This window comes from Hetaerina americana, unplaced genomic scaffold, assembly GCF_022747635.1.
Source record: "Hetaerina americana unplaced genomic scaffold, ioHetAmer1.1.p SCAF_1, whole genome shotgun sequence".
Lineage (NCBI taxonomy): Eukaryota > Metazoa > Arthropoda > Insecta > Odonata > Calopterygidae > Hetaerina > Hetaerina americana.
In genome coordinates, this window is record NW_027286069.1 from 51,198,887 (window position 1) to 51,225,601 (window position 26,715).

At 36.6% G+C, this 26,715-nt stretch overlaps 1 protein-coding gene across 1 annotated transcript; it reads left to right on the top strand.

The window, feature by feature from the left end:
* On the top strand, positions 1 to 24,798 carry LOC139685715 (sorting nexin-3-like). The gene is made up of 6 exons (XM_071582749.1): positions 1 to 299; positions 12,600 to 12,689; positions 13,715 to 13,815; positions 14,851 to 14,952; positions 17,666 to 17,833; positions 23,721 to 24,798. The coding sequence occupies exons 1-6, from the start codon at positions 270 to 272 to the stop codon at positions 23,914 to 23,916; spliced, it is 687 nt and encodes a 228-aa protein (XP_071438850.1). The 5' UTR covers positions 1 to 269; the 3' UTR covers positions 23,917 to 24,798.
* Positions 24,799 to 26,715: the final 1,917 nt, after the last annotated feature.

Consider the following 26,715-nt stretch of genomic DNA (forward strand, 5'->3'; position numbering starts at 1 on the left):
CTCAAATGGTCGCGGTCGAGATTGTCGACGCAGTCGCTTGGTAGCGTTTGTTGACATTTCGTTCCGTTTAAAAGCAGTTTTGCACTTGGACTTTGGCTCGGTGTGCGAGAATTGTATTGTCCATGGTTTACTACGAGGGACGTGTTCTAGGTGGTCGAGAAATACTGCAAGTCTGTTTCTTCACGGCAGAGTTTCCGCACGTTCCGTGTAATCGAAGGACGTGTCTACTTCTTCCCCGTCGAACGATAAACGGAAAGTGAGCAACGATCATGGGAACGGACGACGAAGAACCGTGGAAGGTATTTTATTGTGGAGATTCCGAAACCATTGGGAAACAATATCAAGCGGGTGTTACGTTGTGGAGAGTTTGATTCTCACATGACACACCGTTGATCGGATTTCACCCTTCTTTTAATCAGGATGTGACATGTGCAGAACTGTTTAGTTTTAAAATTACTAGGCTCAGTGTTATTCGCATGAAACACGTAATTTTATTTTTACGAGAAATGACCCAGATTTTCAAATTTCGGTGCAGTGTCGCCACCAAGTAGTTTTCCCGCGAACAAATTTGGGGGGGCGTTGCAGATGGCGGGTTTTTTGAAGAACTATTTCAGTGACATCCAGAATGCACGTGCTTCGGAAGGAACGTGCTTCAAAACTGAAATCAATTGTTATTTTTCGGAAAGGGTTATTGGCAAATCATGAATTCCAGGTGTTGACGAAGAGATATATCTATCGTGACAGTGAAATCATCCTTAAAAATTGGCTCTGCTGAAATTCTCACACGAAATGGAAGTACAGTACTTAGGGGCCACCAGTCTTTTCTATTAGACCAGAAGCGGGAAATAAAGCCTATTCTTTTGTGTCCATTGTTGGATTTTCGAAAGATTTTCAAACAGTTTAATTGCATTACTTTCTTCCGTATCATTCAGCATAAGCCGGTTACCAATAATGACTAGATACTGGGGTTATTGTTGGTCTTAATGAACAATGTGCGTTGCGAACGTAAATGTGCCTTGTAAATGCGTGTGCTTTGCTGGAAAGAAGATTGGTCCTTAAGTTGGATGCCAACTTTTAAGGTACCTTTTACGTCGTAATCGAGGACAATTCATTTTTTATTGAGAAGTAAATTGTTTGACAGACGTTGATGCTAGCACATTCGTTGGAAGTAAACCTAATTTTACTTCGGTTGCCCTTGAATATCTATGAGAAAGGAAACGTTGAACCTTCACGACATCAGCTATTTGGAAGGGGCGACTGTTGCGGAACCTTTTTAAAGATAAGAATTTTGATTTCATCTGAAGAGATGAAGGATATTCATAGCGGTATTCCGCACGTTTTTAACCATGATTTGCAAATGTTTATTATTATTCAAATTCAGGTTTTGAAATTTATTTAAATTTATGATAGTGTAAATTTTTTCTCCGCAATTATCATTGCTATTATTAATTATTATTATTGATATTATCTATTGCAAAGAGCCTTCATTAGTGAAACTTGATTTTGCCGAAATCATTCAAATGACAACATTACACAATGCTTAACGTGTTTGGACTATTGCTCCCTAGAAATGGTGGGTAAACCGTTCGTATTTTAGTGTGCGGCTTACGATTTTGTCAAGTTCAACGACGGGGCTTAAGGCTTATGTAATAAAGAGGGGCTCATTTAATATGTGAACCCACCCGTTTGCAAAAGATATATGAAACGTGGCAGGAAACCCACAGCGAATATTTGCTGACCAAGGTCGCCCAGTTTTCTGCTCGCGGTAAGAATTTAGCCTTTCTGAGCTTTCGTGGCATCAACAGTCCAGCCAATATGTTGATTGTTTATTGTGCGGAAGGGTGACACATAGTTGGTTATTCATTACATTCGTATGCGAGTTGAAAGTTTAAAATTGGTAATGGCGAGTCAACAAATGATTTAGGAGGATTGATGTGGCGAGGTAAAATGAATGTCATATTTTTAGTTATATGTTATGTGATATTGTCGAACACAATACAGTATAATAATACACTTGCGTCCCTAAAAATGTGTCGTGATCCAGCCTTGTGGATTTTATTTCAGGTTTCACTTTTACTTCTGGTATCACTTTATTTCAGGTTTCACCGGCAATACACATTGCGTTATTTTTTATAACTGGTGTGGGTTTGTTAAACTTTTTGCCGATTAATGTTTCCACGTGAGGAGTATCTGAAATAATAAATTTTATGGTAGGTTCTAGAACATTGTCACGATCAAAAGCCTTAGTAATAGTGGCATTCTGTCGACTGAGTTTGACTTTTTTGTTTAACAATTTTCATATGAGCCATGTGTGCTATTAGGAGAATATCGGGGACATTTGACGAGCAGGCGAAAGGGCATTGCTTTCGCTGTGTAGGCCTCGTAAAATATGCTGCTAGTGTTTGGCATCCTCATGAAGTTAAATTGACGAATTAGGTAGCCTGTAGCGCAGAGGAGCAGGATTTGCAAAGCATTATGACTAACTGTCGTTGTCTCTCGAGTATTTTGGAAATTACTCTCGATGCAAAGGTAGTAGTACAGAATAAATGTCATGCATGATTTGATAAGTCTCCTTAACGATGATGTTGAAAATTTATTATAACTTACCCCCCGTCTTACTACGGCAGTAGAGATGATAAGAGAAAAGGAGATAACGAAAGAAAATAAAATTAAAGAGATCAGGTGTAGAATTGACAGATTTAAGACGTTATTATCCCCACGAACCTCAAGGTATCGGAGTAACTTAAGAGTGATCACCCTAGGGGTAAAATTATTTGTATTTTTCAATTCTTAGTAGCCTAGCATGTTGTGATTTCCTCTTGCCTTATAGTTCATGTTCCTTCTTGTTACTAGCATCTCTTTAATAAGTCGAGAAATTCACTCTAAGATAACGTAGTTTATGTACCTGTGATTATCTTTATCTACATTATTAGAATTATTTTAAATTTCTTTGTAACTAACACTTAAGTAAAACTTAATTTTTAATGTTGCATGGCTGAGGTTGAGTCACCCACCACTTGCCATATACCCTAGCGGTGGCTTGCAGGGCACTACTGCACTTATGTACATACTATATAGATAGATGCTGCTATAGTATTGTGAAATATTTCATAGCATATTGAGGGACCTACAGTTATTAAAAGTTTTCTACCTACTATTTCATGGGAATGCAATGAGATTGATAAATCGAAAAAAAATGACAATCGATGTAAGTTAATTCACGAAATGCGGTTGTTTGGTTTAAGCCTGTTTTTTTTTTAATTTGAGTCCCTATTAAAAGTAGTGAAATTGTTTTTAAACGTTTGTATGTGAGAAATATTTAACGACAAGGTACTTAAATGAGATATCGACGGAACAAAACCTGGCTCTCTCATTGTTTTCCAGAGGCATTTGCTATTCAGGACAGCAGCTGTGTGTTTATTTGAGGGTGCTCTGATATTCTATTTCTTCATGAACTTGTGACCCACCTGTCAGCACACAATGATCCAGTCTGCTACTACTCATCGCTACCGCCGTACAAAATCTACGCCATATAATATTTAATCTTTCCGTTGATTACTGAGGTGGTTTGGTTAATTTAGCCATTAGATCTTTATTGCCGTTTTTTCATCCATTGGGACGGTAATGATGAAGCACGAGGGAGTTTAACAAAGTCTTCTCGAGATTATCTTCGAAATGCACTTGTATGAAAAATATTCCTTGGTAGCATGTTCAGCAACTTCGGTCCCAACTTCAGGACCCGTGGTAGAACGTCTTAATATTTGATTAGGTCATCAAGGTCAGGTTCAGATAGACTCGTGGAAAAGAGCCAATGTTTTGTCTGCTGCAGTTAGGAAATGAGGGCGATGAGAAGTAATGAACCGACCTCGACGTCAAACGACCTCCCTTCGTCAATATACACCGTGGACCTTCTTTCGATTTAGACCACCCACCCTCTCTTTGAAACTTTTCCGTGAGTCTTGAGTGCAAACGGAATGGATTTTGGAGGGGAAATTCGAATTTTACGCGTCCTGTGATGTGACTGGGGCGGGAGGTAGCGGAGAAAGACGATTTTGGTTGCCAAGGAATACCAGTTAAGCGACCTGATCCCGTTGTTTGGCATGTCTTATATGTCAGGATAAAATTGTCGAATAAATATGTGATCTTAGTCGAAAGAATATGGGCAAATTTCAAAGGCGCCGTCATTTAGACGCTCACTGCCTCCGTTGCCATCTTGATTTGATGAATAGTTCGTTTTGAATTAACAGGAACCCCTTATGGAGCCATGGGGGGACGGATCCTAAGGGGATCGAGATGGTGCGGGGGCTAACGTACTGGCTTCCCACCCTGAGGGCGCGGGTTCAAATCCCGGCGGTGTTGAATATTTTTCAGAGGTATCTCGATCCCTACTTGAGGTGCTTTGTGGAGGGCACTTTGAGTGAGTACGCCGTCCGTCGGATGGGACGTTAAACTGCGGACCCCTTGGCGCCTTTCGTAAAGAGCAGGCTAATGCCGACGCCGGGTTTCTCTCCACCCTTCATCCTTTCCTGTCCATCCCCTATGGCGCAAATGACCTTAGCTGTCGGTCGCCTCCCCTTAAAACTACTACTACTACTACGGATCCTAAATCCACCCGGGGGCGAATGATCTTATCCGATCGTGTGCATCTTGGCGGAGAGCCGAACACTATTTGAAGATAGGGGTTAGCTACGACGCTCAGCTGAGAAACCAGCCCGGCGACACTTGTTGACAGCAAGAAAGATAGTCTTCTTACTTAGACAATGGCAGGAACTCCCTGCAGCGAACTCCCCCTCCCTCTATGCTCCGGGACCTCGCTCTCTGATTTATTCTTTCATCGTTAAGCGATTTGTGAGAATCCCAAAAACAAAATCATTTCAGGTTTCGCATTTGCGTTTATCTGGCGGTGTTACTTAGCAACTGGGTAAGCACGTGTAATCCGCTCCAATTCCCTTTACACCTTTTTAAATCCTTTTACTCCTTCCTTTCGTGAACCTATAGCGAGTTAAGCTAACGCAAGTACTCGGTGGTTTATGGATGTTCACCTCGGAGGAGGTTCTTATTTCCTCAATGATCACTCAACGAGGGAGGACAAGATTTTTTTCTTTACGCCTACAACAGTTCCATACTTATCTCGGACACCTGATGTAACTCGACACCAAGGCTCGAGTAGTTTCATGTATTGGTTCCATAAACGAATTCGTCCGCGATATTGCTCTGGCAACTCTAGTAGCAAAGGATCATGCGCTAATTCCGTTCTTTTTATGGCATCCGGGAGGAAACTCTCCCTCCCCACACTGTGAAAGGGAGGGAGATCCCCGTCTTTAGAATTCCCTCTTCCTGCAAATTCTGTCATGGTGGACTTATCGGCAGACAATTAGATAGCCAGCAAAGAATAGATAAGAGGAAGGAAGAGAAGGGCAGCGAGGAAGCATATGGCGCTCAACATGTAATCACCAAAGGTTTCCACCCACGAACGACGCATATTAATTTAGAGAGAGCTTGTCATAATTGCCATTGATTTTCAGGAAAATTACTGCACAAAATTGAGAATTACGACAAGAAATTTGTAGCTTATATCGTATTTTTTTACAATAATATTCACTGATATCAACCTCTTATTTTTAAAATAAATAAAATAATGAACATTTTTGTGTAGAAAATAACTAGCATTATACATTTCCATGATGCTGTGCTCTTTGTACCAAGACATATAAAAATCTCAAGCTTGCAGTAATTGTGTGCGTGATAATAATTTCACGTCCACTTTTTGCACATACTGAGGTAATTAAATTAATACTAGGAAATCGAAGTTTGCGAATTTTCCATGTATTTCCACAAGTGCCTCCCTCTGTTTTGCTTCCGTCGACGCTATTTCATTTTAAATTATTCCGTGTCCTTTTGGTAGCGACAAGAACCTGATGGTATATTGGGGTATACCTGTATTATAAATTACAGATACAGGTGCGATGTGGTGGAACTGTTCCATAATAGCAGAGACGAAGACTACTGCAATTTTCCACTGTATAAAAATTTATTCCCGACCAGTTTCGATGCACGACTTTATTTTCAAGTCTAAACTTGAAAATGATGTAGATGAAGAGAGCGGCAATGGAGGGAGACTAATGGCTGCAACGGCAAGGCTCCACCTTTAGAAGATGGTGATGATTCTGCTATAAGAAAAATCTGCAGGTTTTGCACTCTAAAACATAGTGACTCACTGAAAGGACTATCCTCCAAGAAGGCGATAAATTGTCTTCCCTACACAGGCACAGACAACCTGCAAAATATCTTTGCTTTTTTGATTTTTCAAATTCTTAAGATGTGTTTTATAGGTACTCGAAAGGATGGTAAAATCATTAAGTCTCGATCACTTTATAGCGATATGATTGGAGCTTGTTCCAATGTTTGATTAGAGAGTATTTTTGTAAAGAAATTCCCGAAAGTCTTTGATCGTGTGCATTATCTCATCAAGATAATTTTAGAATTGCATCGCCCTCATCAGCTTTTGAGCGCATTTTTGAAAGTACTTAACAATGTACAGAGAATTTATTATTATGTTGGATAATGATCGTATCTGTGGTAGGGTGGATAAGCTTATCAAAACCATTAAATCCTTTGACTGTTTGAAAAAGACTTGATTGATTTGTTTTTCTTTATCTTCCCTTCGTGGAAAATCGTCTGTAAATGTGAGAAGTTGATTATTCTGAGTGCTTAGCGTGATAAGTTCAATGGTAAGGAAGTGTCGTTTTGATAAAACATGAATGTTCACCGTCATTGCGAACATCGGTATGCCTATGTGCGACTACAAGGATATTTTTATTCTTCATTCCAAACAATATCTCTCAATGTAGACGGGCACCGAGGAATTAATTTCCCGCTGAAGACTTCCGGGCCCATGCGGGAAAGTTGTCTGCTGAGCCACGCGTCCCTCAGGATAGGACGAAGGCAGCGTTGGGAATCTACGTTATTGGAAGGGGAGGGCATTTCTGGAAACATATCAAGGTCGAATTTTCATTATGCAAATATGATGAGCGTACAAATGTGCGGGATTGCATGCCGGCGCACATTCAAATAACATCACTAATGGGGCCGTAGATCGTTAAGGAGACTGGAAAATCAGTGCGGTAGCTATGGCATGAGAATCAATGTAAACAAAGTAAAAATTGAGGTTTTCGAGTAGTAGGAGGCCTAAGTTAAACGTTGAATTGGAGGGAAAAAAATAAAATTGGTGGAACGGTACCTATTTTGGAAGCGTATTGGACCAAAATGATGAAAGTAGTGGGGACATCAGAAGAAGGATTGCGTTGGATAAAGTAGCTTTCACAAGAAGGGAATTGATGACGTAGACTTCGGTATGAATGTTAAGAAAAGATTAGTGACAAATTAAAATATGGATCGTGGTTTTGTGCTACACAGAAACTTGGTCATTGAAGAAGGATGATAGGCGCATATTGGAGGCTTTTGAATATGGGTAGAGAAGAAGGACAGAAAGACCTACAAATAAGGGATGCTTTACATATCATTACATCAAAGCGCATGCCACTCAAGAAAATATTTCAATGTTACAAGTTCACCGTCCTCTTTTTCGTCAATTTTAACGACTTTCGCGTCACTTTTTATTTTGTAGTAGGTAATGATAACGAAATTAGCACGCTGTGCGCAGTGCTAAGTGAAACTTTACGTGGAAAATGTATACAATTGTATTCTGTGTTTCAAAATAAGATTCATTCTAAAGTACCGACGAACTTTATTATTTTCTCATTTATCGAGCCTTAACAAAAATTCCAGGCTCGACAAAGTCGCAATTATGTTATCGCTGGGAACTCCAGTTTTGCCTTACGCAAGCAAACCAGACGTGATGAACCTCTGGAATCGGAAAACAAATGCTTATATTTGCGAAACTTCTGCTTTATACATGGATGGATTATCTGACTACTGCGTATAATATTTCTATGGCGGCTTCTCTTCTCTGGGTAAAAAAATTCCTTTCTGGTCACATATGTTGGTTGTCATGGAAAATGTTTCAATGTCTAGAGTGATTGGTACATTTCGTGCAAAGTAATGCCATTTTTGAGGTACCTTTACGAGGGGCTAAGTTGAAGATCGAGAGGGAACAGGTTGCCCAACTTGGACATGGCGCATGGACCCTGAGGGGCTTGCTAAAAATATTTATTCCAAAGTTCAACTTGAAGTCTTCCCATTGTGAGTTCGACTAGGGATAGCGGTTTCTTCACTCTTAGATTTTATTTCTTTCTTCACAATTTAGAATATTATTCGCATTAATGAACAGATATTCCGACTACGCTTCGATCCGATACTGACCTCTGCCGGTTCAATGGTAAATAGTAGTTATCATCACGGAATAATATATTTGAGTTGTGGAAAACAGTGATATTGCAATGATTTTGCGGGTATCGTATATTTCGAGGTCCCGTGCAATGCTACACTGGAAAATTGAGCTCAGGCACATTGCATGTCGGAGAAACAATATCGAGGTGATAAGGACCCTGAGAAGAGCATATGGAAAATATGACCCATATGGAAGCGATGGTATAGGATGTGATGATAAGTATATGGGATCCTCTCTTAGTTGGATTAATTGCCGAATTGGATCACGTGCAGCGTAGAGGAGCTAGATTTGTAAAATGTTGTTATGATAAACTTAGTTGCGTATCCAAAATATTTGAGCAGCTTGGCTGGGAATCACTCACGGAACGAATTACAGATAAAATCTCTTGCATAAATTGGGAGGTGGTCTCTATATCACTGATGCTGAACATGTATTATTACCCCCATCGTACTACGGTAGGAGAGGTCATGTCAATAAAATTAGAGATACGAACGATAAGGGATCAGAATAACATGTGCGACCGCGGTAGGGGTAGAAATACGAGAAATATTTACCCGTATTCGGGGAAAAATTAGTCTCTCCACTGCCCCACACACTTACGGCGGCCTGCAGGGTACTTAAAAAAATAGGTGGTACGGAGTGCAAATCGATTATGCCGTGAGAAGTCCTAGAGCCGATTTGCGATATCGACATAACCTATATTCAAGTCACCCAGCCTGGCTAATAACCAAGCTGTTTCTAGAACTACTTACTCCTCCCGCCTAGGAATTATTCGTATTCTTGCAAAATTGTAATAGGCGAGAACGGAGAGTCGACATTATGATTATATGTTATTTGTAATCCGGTAGGTTTTTCTCCTGTATTCATGCGTCTAATATTACAAAATCGAATGGCGTTCCTCATTCTTTTGTCCTTTCGAATGGCCTCGCATGTAATCACATAGCTTCCAATAGGCGATTTATCATGTGCCTAAAGCTCCCCTCTCACTTGCGCCGTTAAGGGGAAACCTCGGTCGCTATTGTTTATAGATATATGGTGAGATAATACTGAAGCCAAACCGAACCGATCACTACGCCTGCACAAGCATTAATCTTTGCTTGTCGTAATCTTACTGCAGCTACTGTCAAATTTGAGTGTTGGTGGTCATATTTTAGGGATAGCCCTTCGTGAGATGGGACTAATTATCGGATTAGGGTTAATGATAGCTCCTAAAACGATTTAATTACAGTGAGGGCACTTTGAACCGCTAGTCGGACCTTCCATCGCGGGAAATTTGGAGTACATACATGTGTTGGCTCATGGGTGGCTAATTTCCTGATTTAAAAAAATCCACTGTCAGTATTCTTCTTGTTCCGAACTCTCATTGTCGTCTTCCTTCCCTTAGATGGTTCATCTAAAACGCAGTGCACCGTTGGATAAGATGCAGTAGTACTACGTACCAACAAAAGTAAACCTCTCTCGCTTAGAAATTACACGATATCGTAGTTGAGGAAATTCTCTGAAAATTTAAAGTCAAGTTTTTTTATGATTCGTATTGTAAAAGTTTGATTTAAAATAAAGCTGCTCCATTAACTCGATAATTTCTTAGCTTTGCGTTGGCAGTGAGAGATGCATTGCGTCACTGTCGTGGAAAAGCGTTCATGGAAATCTGGTTAATGGTCGGCGTTTCTGCAATCTAGTTATAGTTGTTACGTAGTACTGTTACCAGCACCGTATTAGTCCTCCACGGCTCGATACACATCGTGTGGGAGGTAAAGGGTAAAATGGAAGGGGAAAAGTAAAGGTGAGAATAACATGGAATGCACGGAAAATAGATGTTCCGTTGCGACTTGATTTTGTTTGTGTCGTAAAACATCATACTTTCACATCTTTTATTTACGCATAACTGTGTTTCCCTTGACGACGCTTAGGTAAATCGGTTGTTATCGGGTGATCAAGCGAGTCAGCCTGCTAGCCGTTCTTTACGCTGAAGGTTATATCGTGATTGGCATTTTTCGAGTACATTTTGCTGGTTTGTTTCCTCATTCGGCCATTTATAATATTAGAGGCCACTTCGAGAGTTGACGGTGCAATCAATTGAATTATAAAGTCTTATATCAAATTGTACTTGAACAAATAGCGCCATAATTTAAGCTCTTTTGTCATAGTAGAGTCGATCAAAATCTCGGATTTTAAAATTAAATAAGGAGTTCAGCGAAGTCTGTTACGCCCGATTTCAACCCCTGATATTGTTATTGATTGAATGATTAGGAATACATCATGTTTGCTTGTCATAATGGATTTTTCCCGGTCATCATGGGGTTGATTTAAAATGTTAGATTGACAGCAATCAAGAGCCCACGAGACTCGTTTTCTCCTTAATGCAGCCAGCCAGCTAATCCAAGTCGATAGCTGATTGAAAATTCTATTTAATACAGTTCACCACTTTTGTAACGCAATACAGGTGAGCATATACTTTCCAATTCCGTTTGCAATTATCAACTCTTATTTTCTTCATACACTCATGCACCAACTCAAACTCACACATGTTATGTGGGAAGTTTCTCATGAGTTTCATGAGAAATAGACATATCTAGAGATCCAGTGCCCCGTATGGGTTGGTGAATTTCAAAGAGGGAAGAGAAATATTGTTCGTCAGAAATCAAATTAAGCTGAAGAGGGCAAAGTCCAAACATTCCCCAATTCTGACGTCGCCATCAGCATGAATGTACACTGTGCTTATTATCTGTTAACCTTAATCTCAATTCAAACATTTGGATGTGTATAGGAGTTGGACTTAGTTTCTCCATCAAGAAAAATGTGCTTGAAGTGCAATCATGGATATTTTTTAAGCATTAACCATAATAATCATTCATAATTGTAGAAAAGTTAAAAATATTAACCAATGGGATGGCCAAGGATCCTCCTTAGGGGAATTTGGAAGTGCATGTCAACCCCTGAATGAAGGCACTAATTTAGTATAGAAGTTGTTTGCATTATAGAAAAATCCTATAACTACTGTTATCAACCTGTAGATTGGTTTTATAGGCGAGGATAGAGCTTATTCCACTGAAACCAACCGAATTCGCACATCATGGTAGGGGGTATCCTTCCCCTGTCCCACCTGTAGATTGCCAGGAAGTTATGGTGTTTCAAAAAATCACACAGCTTGAGTGAAACTGAGGGTGCCTAGGAATCGAACTCAGGCCATCTGATCAGTAGTCCATTGCTCTTCCCTTAGGACTACCGAATGGCCCCAAATATTATATAGTAGAATTTGGGGAGTAAATGGATGTTCATGGGAGGAATGTATAACATGATTTGCAAGAGGTATGAGCTATGGAGGGGGAGAGGATCAGATGGCAAATGGGAGGAGGGGTTTGTGGCAGGGATAGATGGCTGTGGAGAAGAACATTGGAGAGATCAGTGGACTGGAGATAAGGGCATCAGAGCTTCTTTTGGGTTAGAAAGAAAATTCATTGAGAAATCATAATATATTTCCAGTTCCTTAATTGTCTCTCAGTAAGCCTTTGTGTTCTACAAAAAATTGCCGAGTTGAAGAATTTGTAGGCATTCTTTTCACTATGACTAAACCCCTCCCAAATTAAGGTTAAAAGTCAGTAGTTCTTGGTAATACTATATAATTAGGCTCGGAATTAGAAAGTGGGGGGAAATTGACAAATGATGTTCCTCTTTACCCTTACCCTATGCCACTGTTTCTCAATGCTTTTTCTATGTATTCAGCAGTATTATATACAGCTGACAAGGGTCTTCTCTATTGAAAATCACTCAGATTTTATAGCCATGTAGAGATTTTATACCACTTTTACCCAAGTAACTTTGTAGCCTTATCATTTTCTTTATAAAGACACCTTAACAAATATTACAAGACCTATTAATCCTTGATAGACTTTGCGTCTGACTAACTGGCCACTAGATGTGCTTTTCATACTTTTCATGTCATCAGGAACTGAAGTATAATTCAGTTGCATAAAATTCATGTAAACAATGAGATACTTTTAAATATTTTTAGAAAGATATTAATTTTAAACATTTTCCATAAAAAGTTATGTGCTTATGCTTTTGGTAATTGGTTTATTTTCCCATTTGTACAAAACTTTGCATCTATTGGAAATTTTGAATAGTGGAATAGTATGAAAAATATTGTTTAATTTCACATTTTCAGAAAACTGGAAAGTGTGATGATTGTAGGTGCATTACCAGAAACCTAACCCTCATTGTGACTTTTATGTTTATTTTTTGGTATCAGCAATACAAGCTAGAAGTGTCTGTTGTGGATCCTGTGAGCTTCAGTTCACCATACCGATCAAGTCATACCACCTTTAATATAAGAATTAAGGCAAGTAGTAAGCCATTTTTCACTGCAATTAATATACCCGTCATAAAACCATGTGATAACTAACTAGATGTATGATATGTTGATGAACCTGAATGCATCCTAAATTAACTGAAATTGAGCATTCAATTCAAAAGTTTCTTTTTTTTTAACTTTTTGTCCATTATGATGTCAATTTTTTAAGCAATTTTTAATTCTTCTTTTGCCCTCCTCTTCTTATGAAATCTTAAGTGAGAAATTTTTAAGTCATCTAATATAAATTATGGATTCAGGTGTGATGTGGTGGAACGGTTCCATCATAACAGATATGAAAAGTCTTGCAATTTTCCATGTAATAATTTAACTTTCCACTTATTAAGTGGAAAATTGCAAGACTTTTCATCTTTGTTATTTTAAATTTTCTTCAATTAATCTAATATTCTCAAGGGTTGTTTAGCTGGAAAAGTTATGTTATGTACACTGAATGGCACAATTCTATTCATCCCAGCTTGTGAAAGCAATTATGAATGTTTATGCGAGTTGGAAATAATATTCAACTGCTTAGCTAGACTGATTCTTGTTAAATCCTTACAACTACAGGAGAAGTTTTAAATATTTGAATGAAAATGCTGATACTGTAGACTTCAAGGCTTAGTTTATTATTTTAGTTAGTAAGTTGGTATCATTAACTCATAAATAACAGCAGTTACCTATAGGGTTCATTCAGTGTTAAATTTAATATTAACTCTGAAAATGATCCCAGTAGCTTTTTTAACTTTGGCGACAGTAATTTGTAAAACGGTCATGGATTTAATTCATGGATTTGACTAACTTTCAAACTGTATCCTAGTTATTATTGATATTAAACTTTTTCATGAATTAAGGGTGGAATTTGAAGATTGGTGAATGTAATTAATTTATGATATTCAAAAAATTTTATTCATTCGTTTAATTAAATTGCATGGAGGGCATTTTAAAATAATCTTTCTTACATTATTTGAATTATTTGAAACCTACTAAATGAAAATAATTTTAACATTATTTTGCAGACAAATCACCCGGCATTCTCCTTGCAGTATTCAGAAGTTAGGAGGCGCTTTTCTGAATTCAAGTGGTTAAGACATGTACTTCAAAGGCATCATCCTGAAAGGTATTTATAGCTTGCCTATAATTTATTGTCATGATTTTATATTTATTTTAGCCTTAGTTTTAATTAACTTAATATGCTCTTTGTGAATGTTTAGTGCAGATTAATATTTTTTTTAATCAAAAAAAGAATTTCCACTTATAGGGTGCTCATGCTATCCGCATCTGCTATTTCAGTAACAGGAAGATCTAACTTTGCTCATTTAATGGAAACTGAATGTTAAATTTACTTATTATAAAAAATATTGTTTTGTCATTTCCAAAGAATGTAATAATAAGTCAAAATCTTGTAGATTAGTAGTTAGATGAGTTTATATAAATACAACAATGAAATCCACAGGGATCAAACTTAATGAACTGAATCACTCCTGTTGTAGTTGTTATTATATTTATTATTATTATTATTACTCCTTACTTTCATCGTATTTTTCATTGTCAGTGTTTTCATATCTTAGCAATGGCATTTCTCAGTTATTTATTATGCATTTAACAATAACAAAGCATTTTAAATCTTTTAGTTAGTGCTTATATTCTCCTTCAATGAATTTTTATTAGTAGAAACCTAATAAAATTGCTCTCTTGCACAATGACAAGTCACAAATCGCAATGAGATGAAAAAGAGGTTGCAGTTCTTCATTTTGCATAAAAAGTGCATTCTAACTTGCGTGTTTGAGTCAGTTTCAAACCATTCTGATGAATTTGACCAAAAATGAGATGTGGCTCAGTAAATTTCTCATGCTGATAAACTTTCAGATATGAAGTACTATGAAAAAATCCTCAAGTGTTTAAGAATACCAAGGATTTAAGCAGAAGTATTTCTATCTAAATTTCATAATGCATTTTGCAGTCTTCATTCATGAAAACATGAAATTGTATTTTAAAACTTATTTTAAAAAGTGTTTGCTGTTTCAAGTATATATCCTTCTTCTCAAATTGAAAGAAACTGTTTTGGGACTTTTTAAGTTTCTAGGCTTAGTAGTGAAACAACTTGAATATTTTCATCAGGCAAATTGATAAAATAATTCATTCACTTACCCAGGAACCCACCAATCTTGCCATCTCGGGGGATGCTTGTGTGGAATAGATTTACTCAAGAATTCCTTGAAAGTCGAAGGGCTGACCTGGAGACCTTTATAAATAGGTGAGTGTTAGTACTTGTATTATTTTCCTATGCCCACAATACTAATCATTTTATGCAATATTTGCTACATAATTAAAACTATAAAATGTGAAGATGTGGAACTTTGAAAGTGGTAACAGTTGTTTAAAATGTGGTAGTAATAGTTATTCATGGTTTTACCGACTAACGTAAAGTATTGGTGCCTAAGATTGAAGAAATATCAACTGATAAGCAAATTGGGCATTACATACAAATCTTGATCATTCTTCTTCTGATTTTCTTCACATAAGTTGACATTCTTGTTTAGCAGTTTCATCACTTGTCCTATAGGTATATTCAGCCCAAAGTAAAATCTGTTGCGGTTTGTATACCTGAAGCAGGAGCGACTCCTTGCATAGTCTGTCAGAGCTTTCTGCAGAGCAAATATTGAGATTGATGACCATGTGTATTTTTGATATTGGTTAGATAATGATATATTCACTGTTAATATTTGCTCATTGCTAACAGCAAAGTTATGCTAATTTATTAAAAATTAGCTATGCTATTTATTTAATAAAAGTGGCATCTTTTGGATTTTCTTAGGAATTATTGAACAACCTTTGTAAGATATCCCTCTTTATATTCACAAGAATCTGTATTAATTATCTAACATTAAAATATCAAGAGGAAATTTCAGTCATTACTCTGCACATTATAGAATCATAATTAGATGCATGGGATGAAAATGAATCATTTCAAAATGAATATATTGAGTTTCTAAGGAAAATAGAAGGGCTAAGCTAAACATAAATAGGAAGGCTTAAATGGAGGGCATGAAATGGAGCAGGTGTCTGGATAGCATCAGTGGCATTAGGACCAGAATTAGTCGAGGAAGTCTTTAAAATGAGTAGTGCATTGATGTCAAGGATCCTAAGGAAAGATTGGTGAATATTTTGACACTGAGGATAGCAAAATAATATGTTACTGAAACTTGACCTTGAAAAGAAAGGATATAAGCATAAATTGTAAGCTTTTGTGATGAGGCTGTGGTGAAAACTGTAGAAAATGAGATGAAAGAAGAGAAAGACAAGGGAGAAGGTTGTTGAGAGAAATTTAAATTAGATGCTGAGATGTAGAGGTGGAGAAGATATTGAAGAGTAAGACTGATAGAGGGGAGGATGTTGGGTAATCTAGCTAGGCTAATCTAAACTGGCTAGAGGGAAAATAGATGTGTTGGAGAACATGAAAAGAATTGGAAAGTATTTTAAGCTGAAGAATAGTTTAGTATACCAGGTGTGCAAGTATGAAATGAGGATTATTTGCAAAAAAATCAAATTAATGATAATTGTCATTGCTAGTTAGACATTTTCCCCATCTTTTGGGCAATTTGTGGATACCTCAGCAGTAAAAATCTTTCCTTTTTGCTACAAACCATTCATTAAGCCATTTGTTCACATCTTCGTACGAACCAAACCCCTGCTCAGCAAGTGCATGAACCATTGATGCAAACAAGTAGTAATCAGAAGGAGCCAAGTCTTGTGCGTAAGCAGAACTTCTCAGCTGATTGCTTCCAACGTGTCACAGCATAATTTAATATTCTCCTGATTTTTTACTGTATTTTCATATTTTCAAGAACAAAGCACACCAAGCAATTTTGAACCAAAATATCTCGTTACCACTTTGTTCGCTGAGAATATTTTCAATGAACCTGAGATATTGATGCATTCATTCTCAAGTACAGCAGCAACTACTATCCCACTAGTTTTAGTCAGCTCTCCTTAATTTTTAGAGTAAAAATGAAATTTCATAATTTAGATACCCATCTTTTGTTGTAGTTGCCAATGGGATGTTATGATCACAACCTACCAAATCTACATTGTAAAATGGTACTTTTTATAATTTTACCAATGTAACAGCAAATATCACCATAACTATCCACTAAAAATTACCTGCTCATCAGCTATCATTATTATTTGTATTTCAAGTGTGGCTCAGAAAACCCAAAAAGTTGGGCACTACTGGGTTAGGGCATGCAAAGATACTGTTTGTGTTGGTTGAAATTTTTGTAAGCATTATGTTAATGGGGCCATAAACGTTTCATACTATACATTTGATATGAATGAAAATGAGTTGTATTAAAAGTAGACTATATCTATTACAAAATGTTAAATAATTTATTGATTGAGTGATACTGAACTGAAAGAAATAATTCCGTAAATGTTGACCCTTTGATCAGTGATAAAATGCATATAAATCATGTTAGATGCTTTATGTAAGACCTTTCTGGCTAACATGCAGAAATGATATAAAATTATAAAATTAATATTATGGCACTTAAATTTAAAGGTTATTGCTAATTAATAGAATTTTATAATGGTCTGGATTAATAAATTCTCAGACATGTGTAATAGGGTGATGGGGAATAGTGAGGTTGCCAAACTTTTGAATTGGTTCCTTAAACAATTGCTAATTTCATTGAGCCCTAAAATTATGTCTAAACTTGTCTAAGAGTTTAGCCATTGTCACTCTCTTCAGGAATTCAACAACTAAGAGCTTCTTACATTTCAACAAATCATAGTGTATTATAACAAAATATCATTATTATAATCCTTCAGGTTTACCTAAAAATTAATTTATCCCTGGGTACATGAATATTTAAAATTGATGGTGTGTGTCTACATTAGGAAGTTTTTGAATGTAGGGGTGTTATTTTTGTCACCCATAATTTATTAATGCCTGATGATCTCTTTTTTAGGATAATATCCATACCTGTTTATCTTGGTGAGAAGGCCCTACATCTCTTCATTCAGACAGAGTTGAGTACCAAAGAAATTGAGTTGAATCTTTTGGGGAAAAGGGATGATGTAATTATTCCAGCCCAGGAGGAAAGCACCATATCACCTTGTGATAGTGATTCAAACAAGTGAGTGATGGCATGTAATTGCGAGACTAGTTATACTTGAGTGTGAGAGTGACTAATTAGTAATTCATGATTCCTTCCATTAAGAAATTGCTATACTCAGCCCTTCGTTCTATGGTGTCCAATTCCGAGTCCTGCATGCCCTGACAATCCTCTTCTCTTGTAGTATTCTGCATTGTCGGGTTTCACCGCGTCGTTGTTTGATTCAGACAAAGGTTTCGCTGAAGTTGCATTCGGCGTCTTCAGGTCGAAGATGAGGAACTCGGAATTTTGCCACCCTTATATAGGTGGTCCTGTCTAGTGGCTGCTTGCTGAATGGTCCGTTCCCGGAGAACTCTCTTTCACGCGTTGTGGAGATGGTAGCCTACATCTCTCTCAATTGCTTCCCTAATTAATCGCGGGTAGTATCTACTCTCCTTGGCTATTATGTTTGCTTTTTGGAATGAGATCTCGTGACCGGGTTCACTCCATTGGTGTTCTGAAATGGCCGACAGGTGAAACTGCTTTTTTATTGTTGCCCGGAGGTGTTCCTTCATCCGAACTTTCAATGAGCGGCATGTTTCCCCGATGTAGGCTTTCCCACATGAACAGGGTACTTGGTAGACCCCTTCATATAAGTCTTTCGGAATTTGGTCCTTAAATCTTGTCACCACGTCATGTTTTTTTACTGTTGTCTGAATCAAACAACGACGCGGTGAAACCTGACAATGCAGAATACTTCAAACCACCGCCGCGAAAACCTACGCAGCCATATACCTCTTCTCCTGTATTCTTCTTTTTTTGGCGTTTGCATGTCCCTTGATTTGTCACTTGGAGCCTTTCCTTTTATTGCCTCTTATCTTACTAGAAATAATATGGTTTCTTAATTTTTCTTGAAAATTCCTTAGCACCCTGTTACAATTTATCTATGGTAAATTACTGGTTCACAAATGTCACCTGATGCTTCTCAATTTGTTAATATTTATAAGGTGTTCATATGGGTAATGCCCCAGGATTTAATCAAGCCATATTAGGGTTAGTGAATCAGATATTATGAGACTCATTCCTCGCCAGTGAGGCTTTTAAAAATATGCAAAATAAATTAGGGAAGAACTGTGATTGTTACTATGGCTGATTAGAAGATGTAAAGGATAAGCTAACACATTTAATAGTCATTATTATTAATTGTCAACCCTGCTACACATTCATGTATAATTTCAACAAGAATTGTTGAATGGATATGCCATCCTCATCACAGTTATAGTTACTGGCAGCTTTTGAGGGAAACTAAAAAATGAGGCAAAAGTTGGGCATTGTATTGCTTTCCAGAAAATCAGGGGCCACCATGGGAGAGTTATTTTTAGGCTGTATGATAAGCAGTTAGCAGTGATAAAAATGCTGTTGCTACTGTTTGGAAGCATTAAAGAAAGTGGCACAGCAAGGATGTGCTTAGTTGCCCATATACTTCAATATTTATATTGAGTAGGCATTAAATGGAGAAAATGAAAATTTATATATCCGGGGACAACAAGATTTCCATGCACTGAGGACAGCACTGTAATACTGATAGAGAAGAAATGGGAGCTGATAAGGATGCTAATGTCCATGCACTTAATGTGATGGATCATGAAGAAATAAAATTTGAAGATTAATTATTTGTAGAAGATGATGATGTGCACATAAACCAGATTTACTGGCCACTGCCCTGTCCAAGTCAAGGCCTCAAGAATGGATAATAATAAATAAAAATCAATCAATAAATAAAAAGCTCAATGGAAGCGCAATATTAGCAGCATCTGGTAAGGCATGCTTTTCTTCAACTATTTTTTTAAATTTTGTCCCTGAATTCTTCAGAGGCAAGTGTTAGCCATGAAACTGATTCTGATGAGGAGAACCCGTTAGTTACTCCCTCATCTTGCTGTATTTGGTCAAGCAGCAAGTTATTTACTCTGTACACTTTCAATTTTGACAAAACTCAGGCACTATCAGAAATATTGTTGAAAGTGACTGCTTTGAATTGTTATTTTATAGGTTCTTGAAAGATCATTTTACGACAGAGACTAATAATTACTACTGGGGTACAGTAAATGCAACTGGGACATCTCCAAAATCTCGTGTTCAGCCATGGAAAGAAGTAACTCTTGTTGAAATGTTTGTGGTTTTTTCATTAGCATTGCTTTTGCCATGAATGAAAAAGCATGCAATTCTAGATAGTTATATTGTACTCGGACAAAAACTGAAGTCTTAGGAAAGTCCATGTCCAGAGATCATTTAATTTTGATTTTGCAGTGTCTGCATTTCATAGACATTACTCAGCCTAAGCCCAATTATTCATCTGGCTCACTATGAAAACAATATTACTTATTTTTCTATTTAAAGGATAGGTTCTCATGTGTCTTTAGGTCATTTCAGAAGTTAGTAGTCTGGCTCACTATGAAAACAATATTACTTATTTTTCTATTTAAAGGATAGGTTCTCATGTGTCTTTAGGTCATTTCAGAAGTTAGTAGTTGATGCATCATATTCCGAGGCTCTCAGCTTAAAACAATATATTTTCTCCAAATGATATAGATTTGGTATTAAATAATTTGAACTATGTGAATGTGAATTGGGTGTTGTATTGAATATGATTGTTTATAGTGGGCTGAAAACTCAAATTTTAAGTAATCTTAAGGTGTGTCTGGTGAATTTGTTAAAAAAACTTATTGGGATAATTACTGCACAAGTCCAGCACTTTGTAAGTTTTTGCTCAGCATTGAAACTAGTTCTTGCAGGACAGTAAGATGTAACAAAAATAAAATAAACTTCTCATTTTCTGCAAAAATAAATGAAGGTGACTTTGAAAAAAAAATATGCAAAAGTAATTGCAATGAAATGGCATAATAAGTACAATTTGAGCATTCTGTCCACTATTCATGAGGGAAAGCTGGTTGACAGTGATGAAAAGTGCTCCCAAATCAAAGAAAAAGTTATGTTACAATATGCTGTGATTGACTGCAATGTCAATATGAGGTTAGTGGATATGTCTGACGTGACAATTGGGTCTTTTGAAGGTGAAAGGAAATCTTTGAAGTGGTTCAAAAAGTTGTTTTTTCATTTGGTGGACATTTGCAAGTCAAATTCTTATTATTTTTATCGAATTACCTTAGGAAAAAAAACTCCTATGAGGAGGTTGGGAAAAGAATTTGTAAGGCTAATCTTAAGGAAAAATATGGTGCCAAGAAAAAACCCAGGGCAAATGTGGAATATTTAGACAATAGTCCCAAAAAGCTAAGTGCACAACATTTCATAGAAAAAACTCTGGCAACATAAAGGAACAAAATCCCAAAGGCTATGTTTTGTGTGTAAAGCCACTTAGCGTAGGAAAAATATGTGAAGAGATGAAAGATATTGGTACCATGAGTGTGACAAGGCCATTGTGCCTTGATGAATGCTTTAAAGCTATCATACTTTTAAATTTCATTCGTCTCTGGTGATAGCAAATACATTATAAACTTTTACAGCCAATCTGATTTTGTTAGTTGTGAGTGAAATCGCTCAAACATAGAACATACTGCATGAAAGTCAGGAAAAATTGTGAGAAAAGTGTTCAAATCCCATAAGATAAGACTTTTTCAAGGATTCATGCTATGGAAATTATTCAGTTATGAAGTAAGTCCCATTGTGAAGCAAATATATAATGTGAATACATCAATGTGAGTATCCACTGACATGATAACTCTGCAAAAATTAAAATAATAATCAACACCTTAAGCAGATTGCTGGATGCCCTTGGCAAACAAACATCTTGAATTTCAGGGGGGAGAGATAAGAGGGGGGGAAGGAGGAGCTAATGTATAGGAGGAGGAGGTTATGTATATATTACTAAAAAATCAGTTGCATGTCAAGGTGAGCCTTTATAAGTATGCAGCTATTTTTTATGCACTGCTTTGCAAGGATTATCTTTATTTTAGTCTTATCTACCGATATTATTTTCCCATTTTTTTCTGTTCAGGTATAATATTGGAAGATAGAGTGCATAGTGAGTGGTAAAGTGCAAAATAGTTGGAAAAATGGATGATAGTACATCTTGATCAGATTGTTCTTTGAAAAATAGGATTGATGAAGAGAGACAATATGTGTGAATTCTAACAGAAAGATTGTTTCAATGCAACAATTTCAGAGTGTAAAAACCATTTGCCTTGGCTGGGATTCAAACCCAGATCCCTCAATATCCGGTCTTTGTGCTATAGCCACTTAAGCTATCGAGGCATCCTCTTAAACTCTGAAATTTTTGGGCTTTTCTGTGGCTTATGGAATATTTCAAAAATGAATGTTTAACTGTGGCAGTAAGGTGGCCTTGTACAGTTATAATGGTGTACTTTTAGTGTACTCCTCCCAAAACTATGCTGTACAAGTGATACTTCATTATACCATAATGAGAATAAATTTCAACTTGAGGCAGTGAGTATGAGATACTTGCAGTACGAATAGGAGAGATTGGGTAAAGAATGAGCAAAGTGATTAAAGAATATGAACTACATTTACTTGTAATGGACAAGCATAGAATAAGCATGTGTTATAATGATTACAATTTCACAATTCCTTACAAGTCACTATTCCATCAATAACAATTTGTAAGGAGATGTTGCCCTTATTATTTTCTCTGGCATTGAGGAATTAGTTAAGTTTTGTGCTTAAATGATCAGCATTTTGTCTCCTTGTCCAAGATGCAGATACCTCCCCATCCATGAAAGGCAGAGAAAGTATTAAGGTTATCTGATATAATTTTCTTAAATCACAAGAGCATTGTCACCTCTCCAAATTGAAAGTCTTGATTTGCCCCTGGATTGAGAGTCATATCTCTAAGCAGGGATATGCGAGAGAAAAATAGTTGCAAAGGAAGGAGTAGCCCAAGAATTATGATTAAATGTGATCAAAGACTTAGGAAATCATTGTCCAGGGAAATAAGGGAAAATATGAAAAATGCATGAATGTGACAGGCCTGTGTACAAGAAAATGTATCAAAGAAATTAGTAAAAGACAGCAAGCTTCCTAATCTACATTGAGGTTTTTTTAAATGTGTTGGGCCTAGGTTCAAATTCCAGGCCTGCTATCTGGGTACCATCAGCTACACCCAAGCTGTGTGATTTTTTGGGTACCAGATCATCCTGGGAAACCATAGGCTATATAGGGAAAGGAACTGGCCCCCCTTCCCCGTATGTGTGAATTTCATTTGTTGCTGGGCCTAGTATTGGGTGAGCTCTTCTATGGCTTTGGTTGGTACCAGCCCATGTGACTTTCAATACCATCTTTCAGTCCCAGGTCCCAAAGACCCCTGCTCTTTTTCCTGGTCTGCCTTTTCAACTGCCCATGTGTCAGATCCTTAGAATTCTTAGTAATCCAAGAGAAAGATTTTATTGCACAGATTCATTTTTTCTAACCATATTTCCTTATGAGGATACAGGAGGAGCATACAACATACACCGGTATTAATTGACTCTTGATGAATGTCACCTTAGTTGAAATGATTCTGAGCTTAAGTATCTATTCCTTCTTGAGGAGGTGAAATTCAATTTTTTTAGTTCCTCTCCTCACAACACTGTGCATACATATGTCTTCAGTTTTTCCCATGTATTTAATTTTTCTTCTTATTGAATTTCATGGTATATTTTTAAATCTGGTATAAGGATAATGGGATCAAATATGCTATGGTGCATTGCGAAAGGTTTTTTAAACATTATTGCAATATGAGGAACTGTAATAGTGCCATGGAGTCTGATTAATTATGATACCTAAGGAATTACTTACTCAAAGCACATGCCTTTGGGTTTGCCCCTAATTTTCTAATTATGGTTTGAACATAAATGAAATTCTGAAAACCAGTGAAACACTAAAAGCCAATTCACCAGTCATTTTAATTTTTCGGTAGATTCTGCTATGCAGAAGATGCCCTGGATTTGCTTACAAATAATGGCAATGGTAGCCATGAGAACAATGTTGCAGCATACCTTGAATCAACTGATGTTGAGGAGAAACTGGCTGATGGATCACCTTGGTTCGCATCTTCCTATGTTGAAGTTCTGGAAGAAGATTCACCAGTAATTTTAAGTAATGATAATGCATGAACATGAAATGGAAATATGACTATAATTACTCTTTTGGAAATTTTAAATAATGAAAAATGCTACTGTTTACATTTAAAGTATAACTTGATCTCAAGAGTTGAGACCAGAATTTTATAAACTCTAATTTTATTCTCATTGAAGGATCAAGATTATGTGTTAAGATATGTGTGAAGGGTAAATGAGACTACAATATTTTTTAAGAAACTTTTTTTAATCAGTTTTAATGGAGAATGACTTTAATGGAAACAAATTGTTAAATATTAGCTGGATAATGGTATTTATAGTTGGTTAAAAATGCTGTATTGTAATATTTCACTAATTAGATGCCATTTCAAAATTATGTCATTTTGAGAGATAAAAATGAAGTTCACTGGAATATTTTTGATGAATGTTTATGAGAAAACAGCATACTGAAAACCAAAATTAGATGGTATTATAAATCATAATGCTATTGCACTTATATTTCTTTAAGCAGAAACTAATGTCCTTTTAATTATTTCTTTTAATGTAAATGACACAATTTGTATCATCAAGTCATTTCCTTATGCATATTTTATTTCAAGGTAAAATTAAAAAAAAAAATGTTTTGAAAAGCAGCTGTGTACCCTTAACCAAAAGAGGAAATATTATAACATACCAGACATTACATATCCATCATGTTGATGATTTCTGATACTATTTTATGAAGATTGTATTATTCCGAGTCAGCTTAAGTTATCAATTGCCTATTTGCTAAGGTACATTGATGTACTTATATAATGTTCCTAAGAATAAATAATGCAATGTCATTTTATGGCTGTGATGCAATCTTGAATTTGAAAGTATATTCAATGTTACAAGGAGACAATTATTATATTTTTATGAATAAAATTTTTAAATGCATATGATTGTATTATTCATTTGGTTACTCTCCTACTTGATGAAAGTTGAAACGATTCTGTACTATGGTGCATTAGGAATTGTTGTTTACATGAATCTATTTGAATTGCCGACTTTTTCCTGTGTGCCCTTTAATCCCATCCTGTAATCTCGGATGTATTTATGAGGAAAAGTATATGCACAGCTTATTATGGTGTGCAATGCAAGTATTCCACTCTGTAAGAAGTTCAAATAAGTGTAAACCACTGGGAATGAGGTTAGGTGAATACTATGCATGAGACAAACTCTACAGACTGAAGGTTGGCTGAAGGGGTTAAATGGGCATGCGGTTAAACATTTTCTTGTTTTATCAAGACACCTCAAAATTCCATGTTGTATGGACTTTGGATTGCATGACATTGGTGATTCTTGAGATGATCTGCATAGGTTACGCTATTGATAGTGTGACTGTTGGCCACCTTCAAATCCATATCATTGTTGCAAACTAATAGGACAGTGATATTCATGCATGCTACATGAATATCGATCAAGTTATATAAACATGATTAGGGTTGTAAAGTACTTAAGGTAAGTAATTAGTTCATGAAACAATTATTCCTGAAACTGGAATGATTAAATTACTGGTAATTTGATTGATGACACATGACACTTAAGGAGTAATCATGATTACTTAGATATAAATGGTGCTTTTCCAAGTAATCCCCTACAATTGCAATGGAATGTAATGTTGGTTACATGACTGATAATTAAAAAAAACGTTTAAGTTTCACTCAACCTCTTATTTAGCATATTAGATACATGATGCCCCATAAATAAGTGTAGCAACAGAGGGCATGCATTCAATCTCTATTGCCATTGCTGTCACTAATTTTTAGATGAGGTTATTTGATATCGATAAGTTATCCTTCAATGTATTTACTAATGAAAATATAGCAATATATAAATGTAAGAGTTGAAATGTACATGAATGCCCTTGTAAGACTGACATTTCTGTGTAGGTACCTAACATAACATTAAAACGTATCCTTAATCTCTGATGTAGTATCAAGGCAAATGATATGCATGATTTATCAAACGAAGAATGTGAGGAGATTTGGACGGTGTGGTGGCTAACATACCGGCTTCCCACCCAGAGGACCCGGGTTTGAATCCTGGAGATGGCAGATCTTTTTCAGTGGAATCCCAATTCCTACTTGAGGTGCTTTGTGGAGAGCACTTTGAGTGTACCATCCTTCAGATGGGACATTCAAATGTGGACCCCCTGGTGCCTGGTACCTTTCGTTAAGAGTAAGCTAATACCGATGCAGGGTTTTTCTCCACTCACCCTCCTTTCACATCCAACCCTATAGATGCCAATGATGTCAGCTGTCAGTCGCCTACATTAAATATACTACTATTACTGAGAAAATGATAAGGTTATATCAGTCGGCATGTTTGTTATGTCCATGTCGGGGCTTGTAATATGTCTTTAACACCCTCAGTTAAGTAACCTGCCTCAAATCTATGCAGTAAATTTAACCTGTATTTAAACCTACGGTCAACTAGTGGCTCCTATTTTAATATTCCAATAGTGTTGTGACACTGCTACCTTGGTCATAAGAACTTCTCACAAATCTAGCTGCTCTATTTTGCGCTCGATCTAGTTCCAAAATTAAGCCTACCTTGTGAGGATCCCATACACCCACAGCATACTCAAGGTGGGACCTAACTAGCATGAAATAGCAAAGCTCCTTACCCTCTCATTACAATACCCAAAGATCCTTTCTATGAATCCTATCATTTTTTTGTTAATCCACAGATTTTGCAAATGTGTTTTCCCAAAGACATATCCCAACTGATATTTACAGTTTCCGTACAATAAGTATTGTGACTGGTTCGCTGTAGCCTCAACCGCGGTGGATTGGGGTCCGACCGGTTGGC

Excerpts from the sequence above, each read along its gene's own strand:
- LOC139685715 (XM_071582749.1), top strand. The coding sequence starts at position 270 with ATGGGAACGGACGACGAAGAACCGTGGAAG. Across the intron at positions 12,690-13,714 it reads CCTTTAATATAAGAATTAAG|ACAAATCACCCGGCATTCTC; the intron begins GCAAGTAGTAAG and ends ATTATTTTGCAG. Across the intron at positions 13,816-14,850 it reads CAAAGGCATCATCCTGAAAG|GAACCCACCAATCTTGCCAT; the intron begins GTATTTATAGCT and ends TCACTTACCCAG.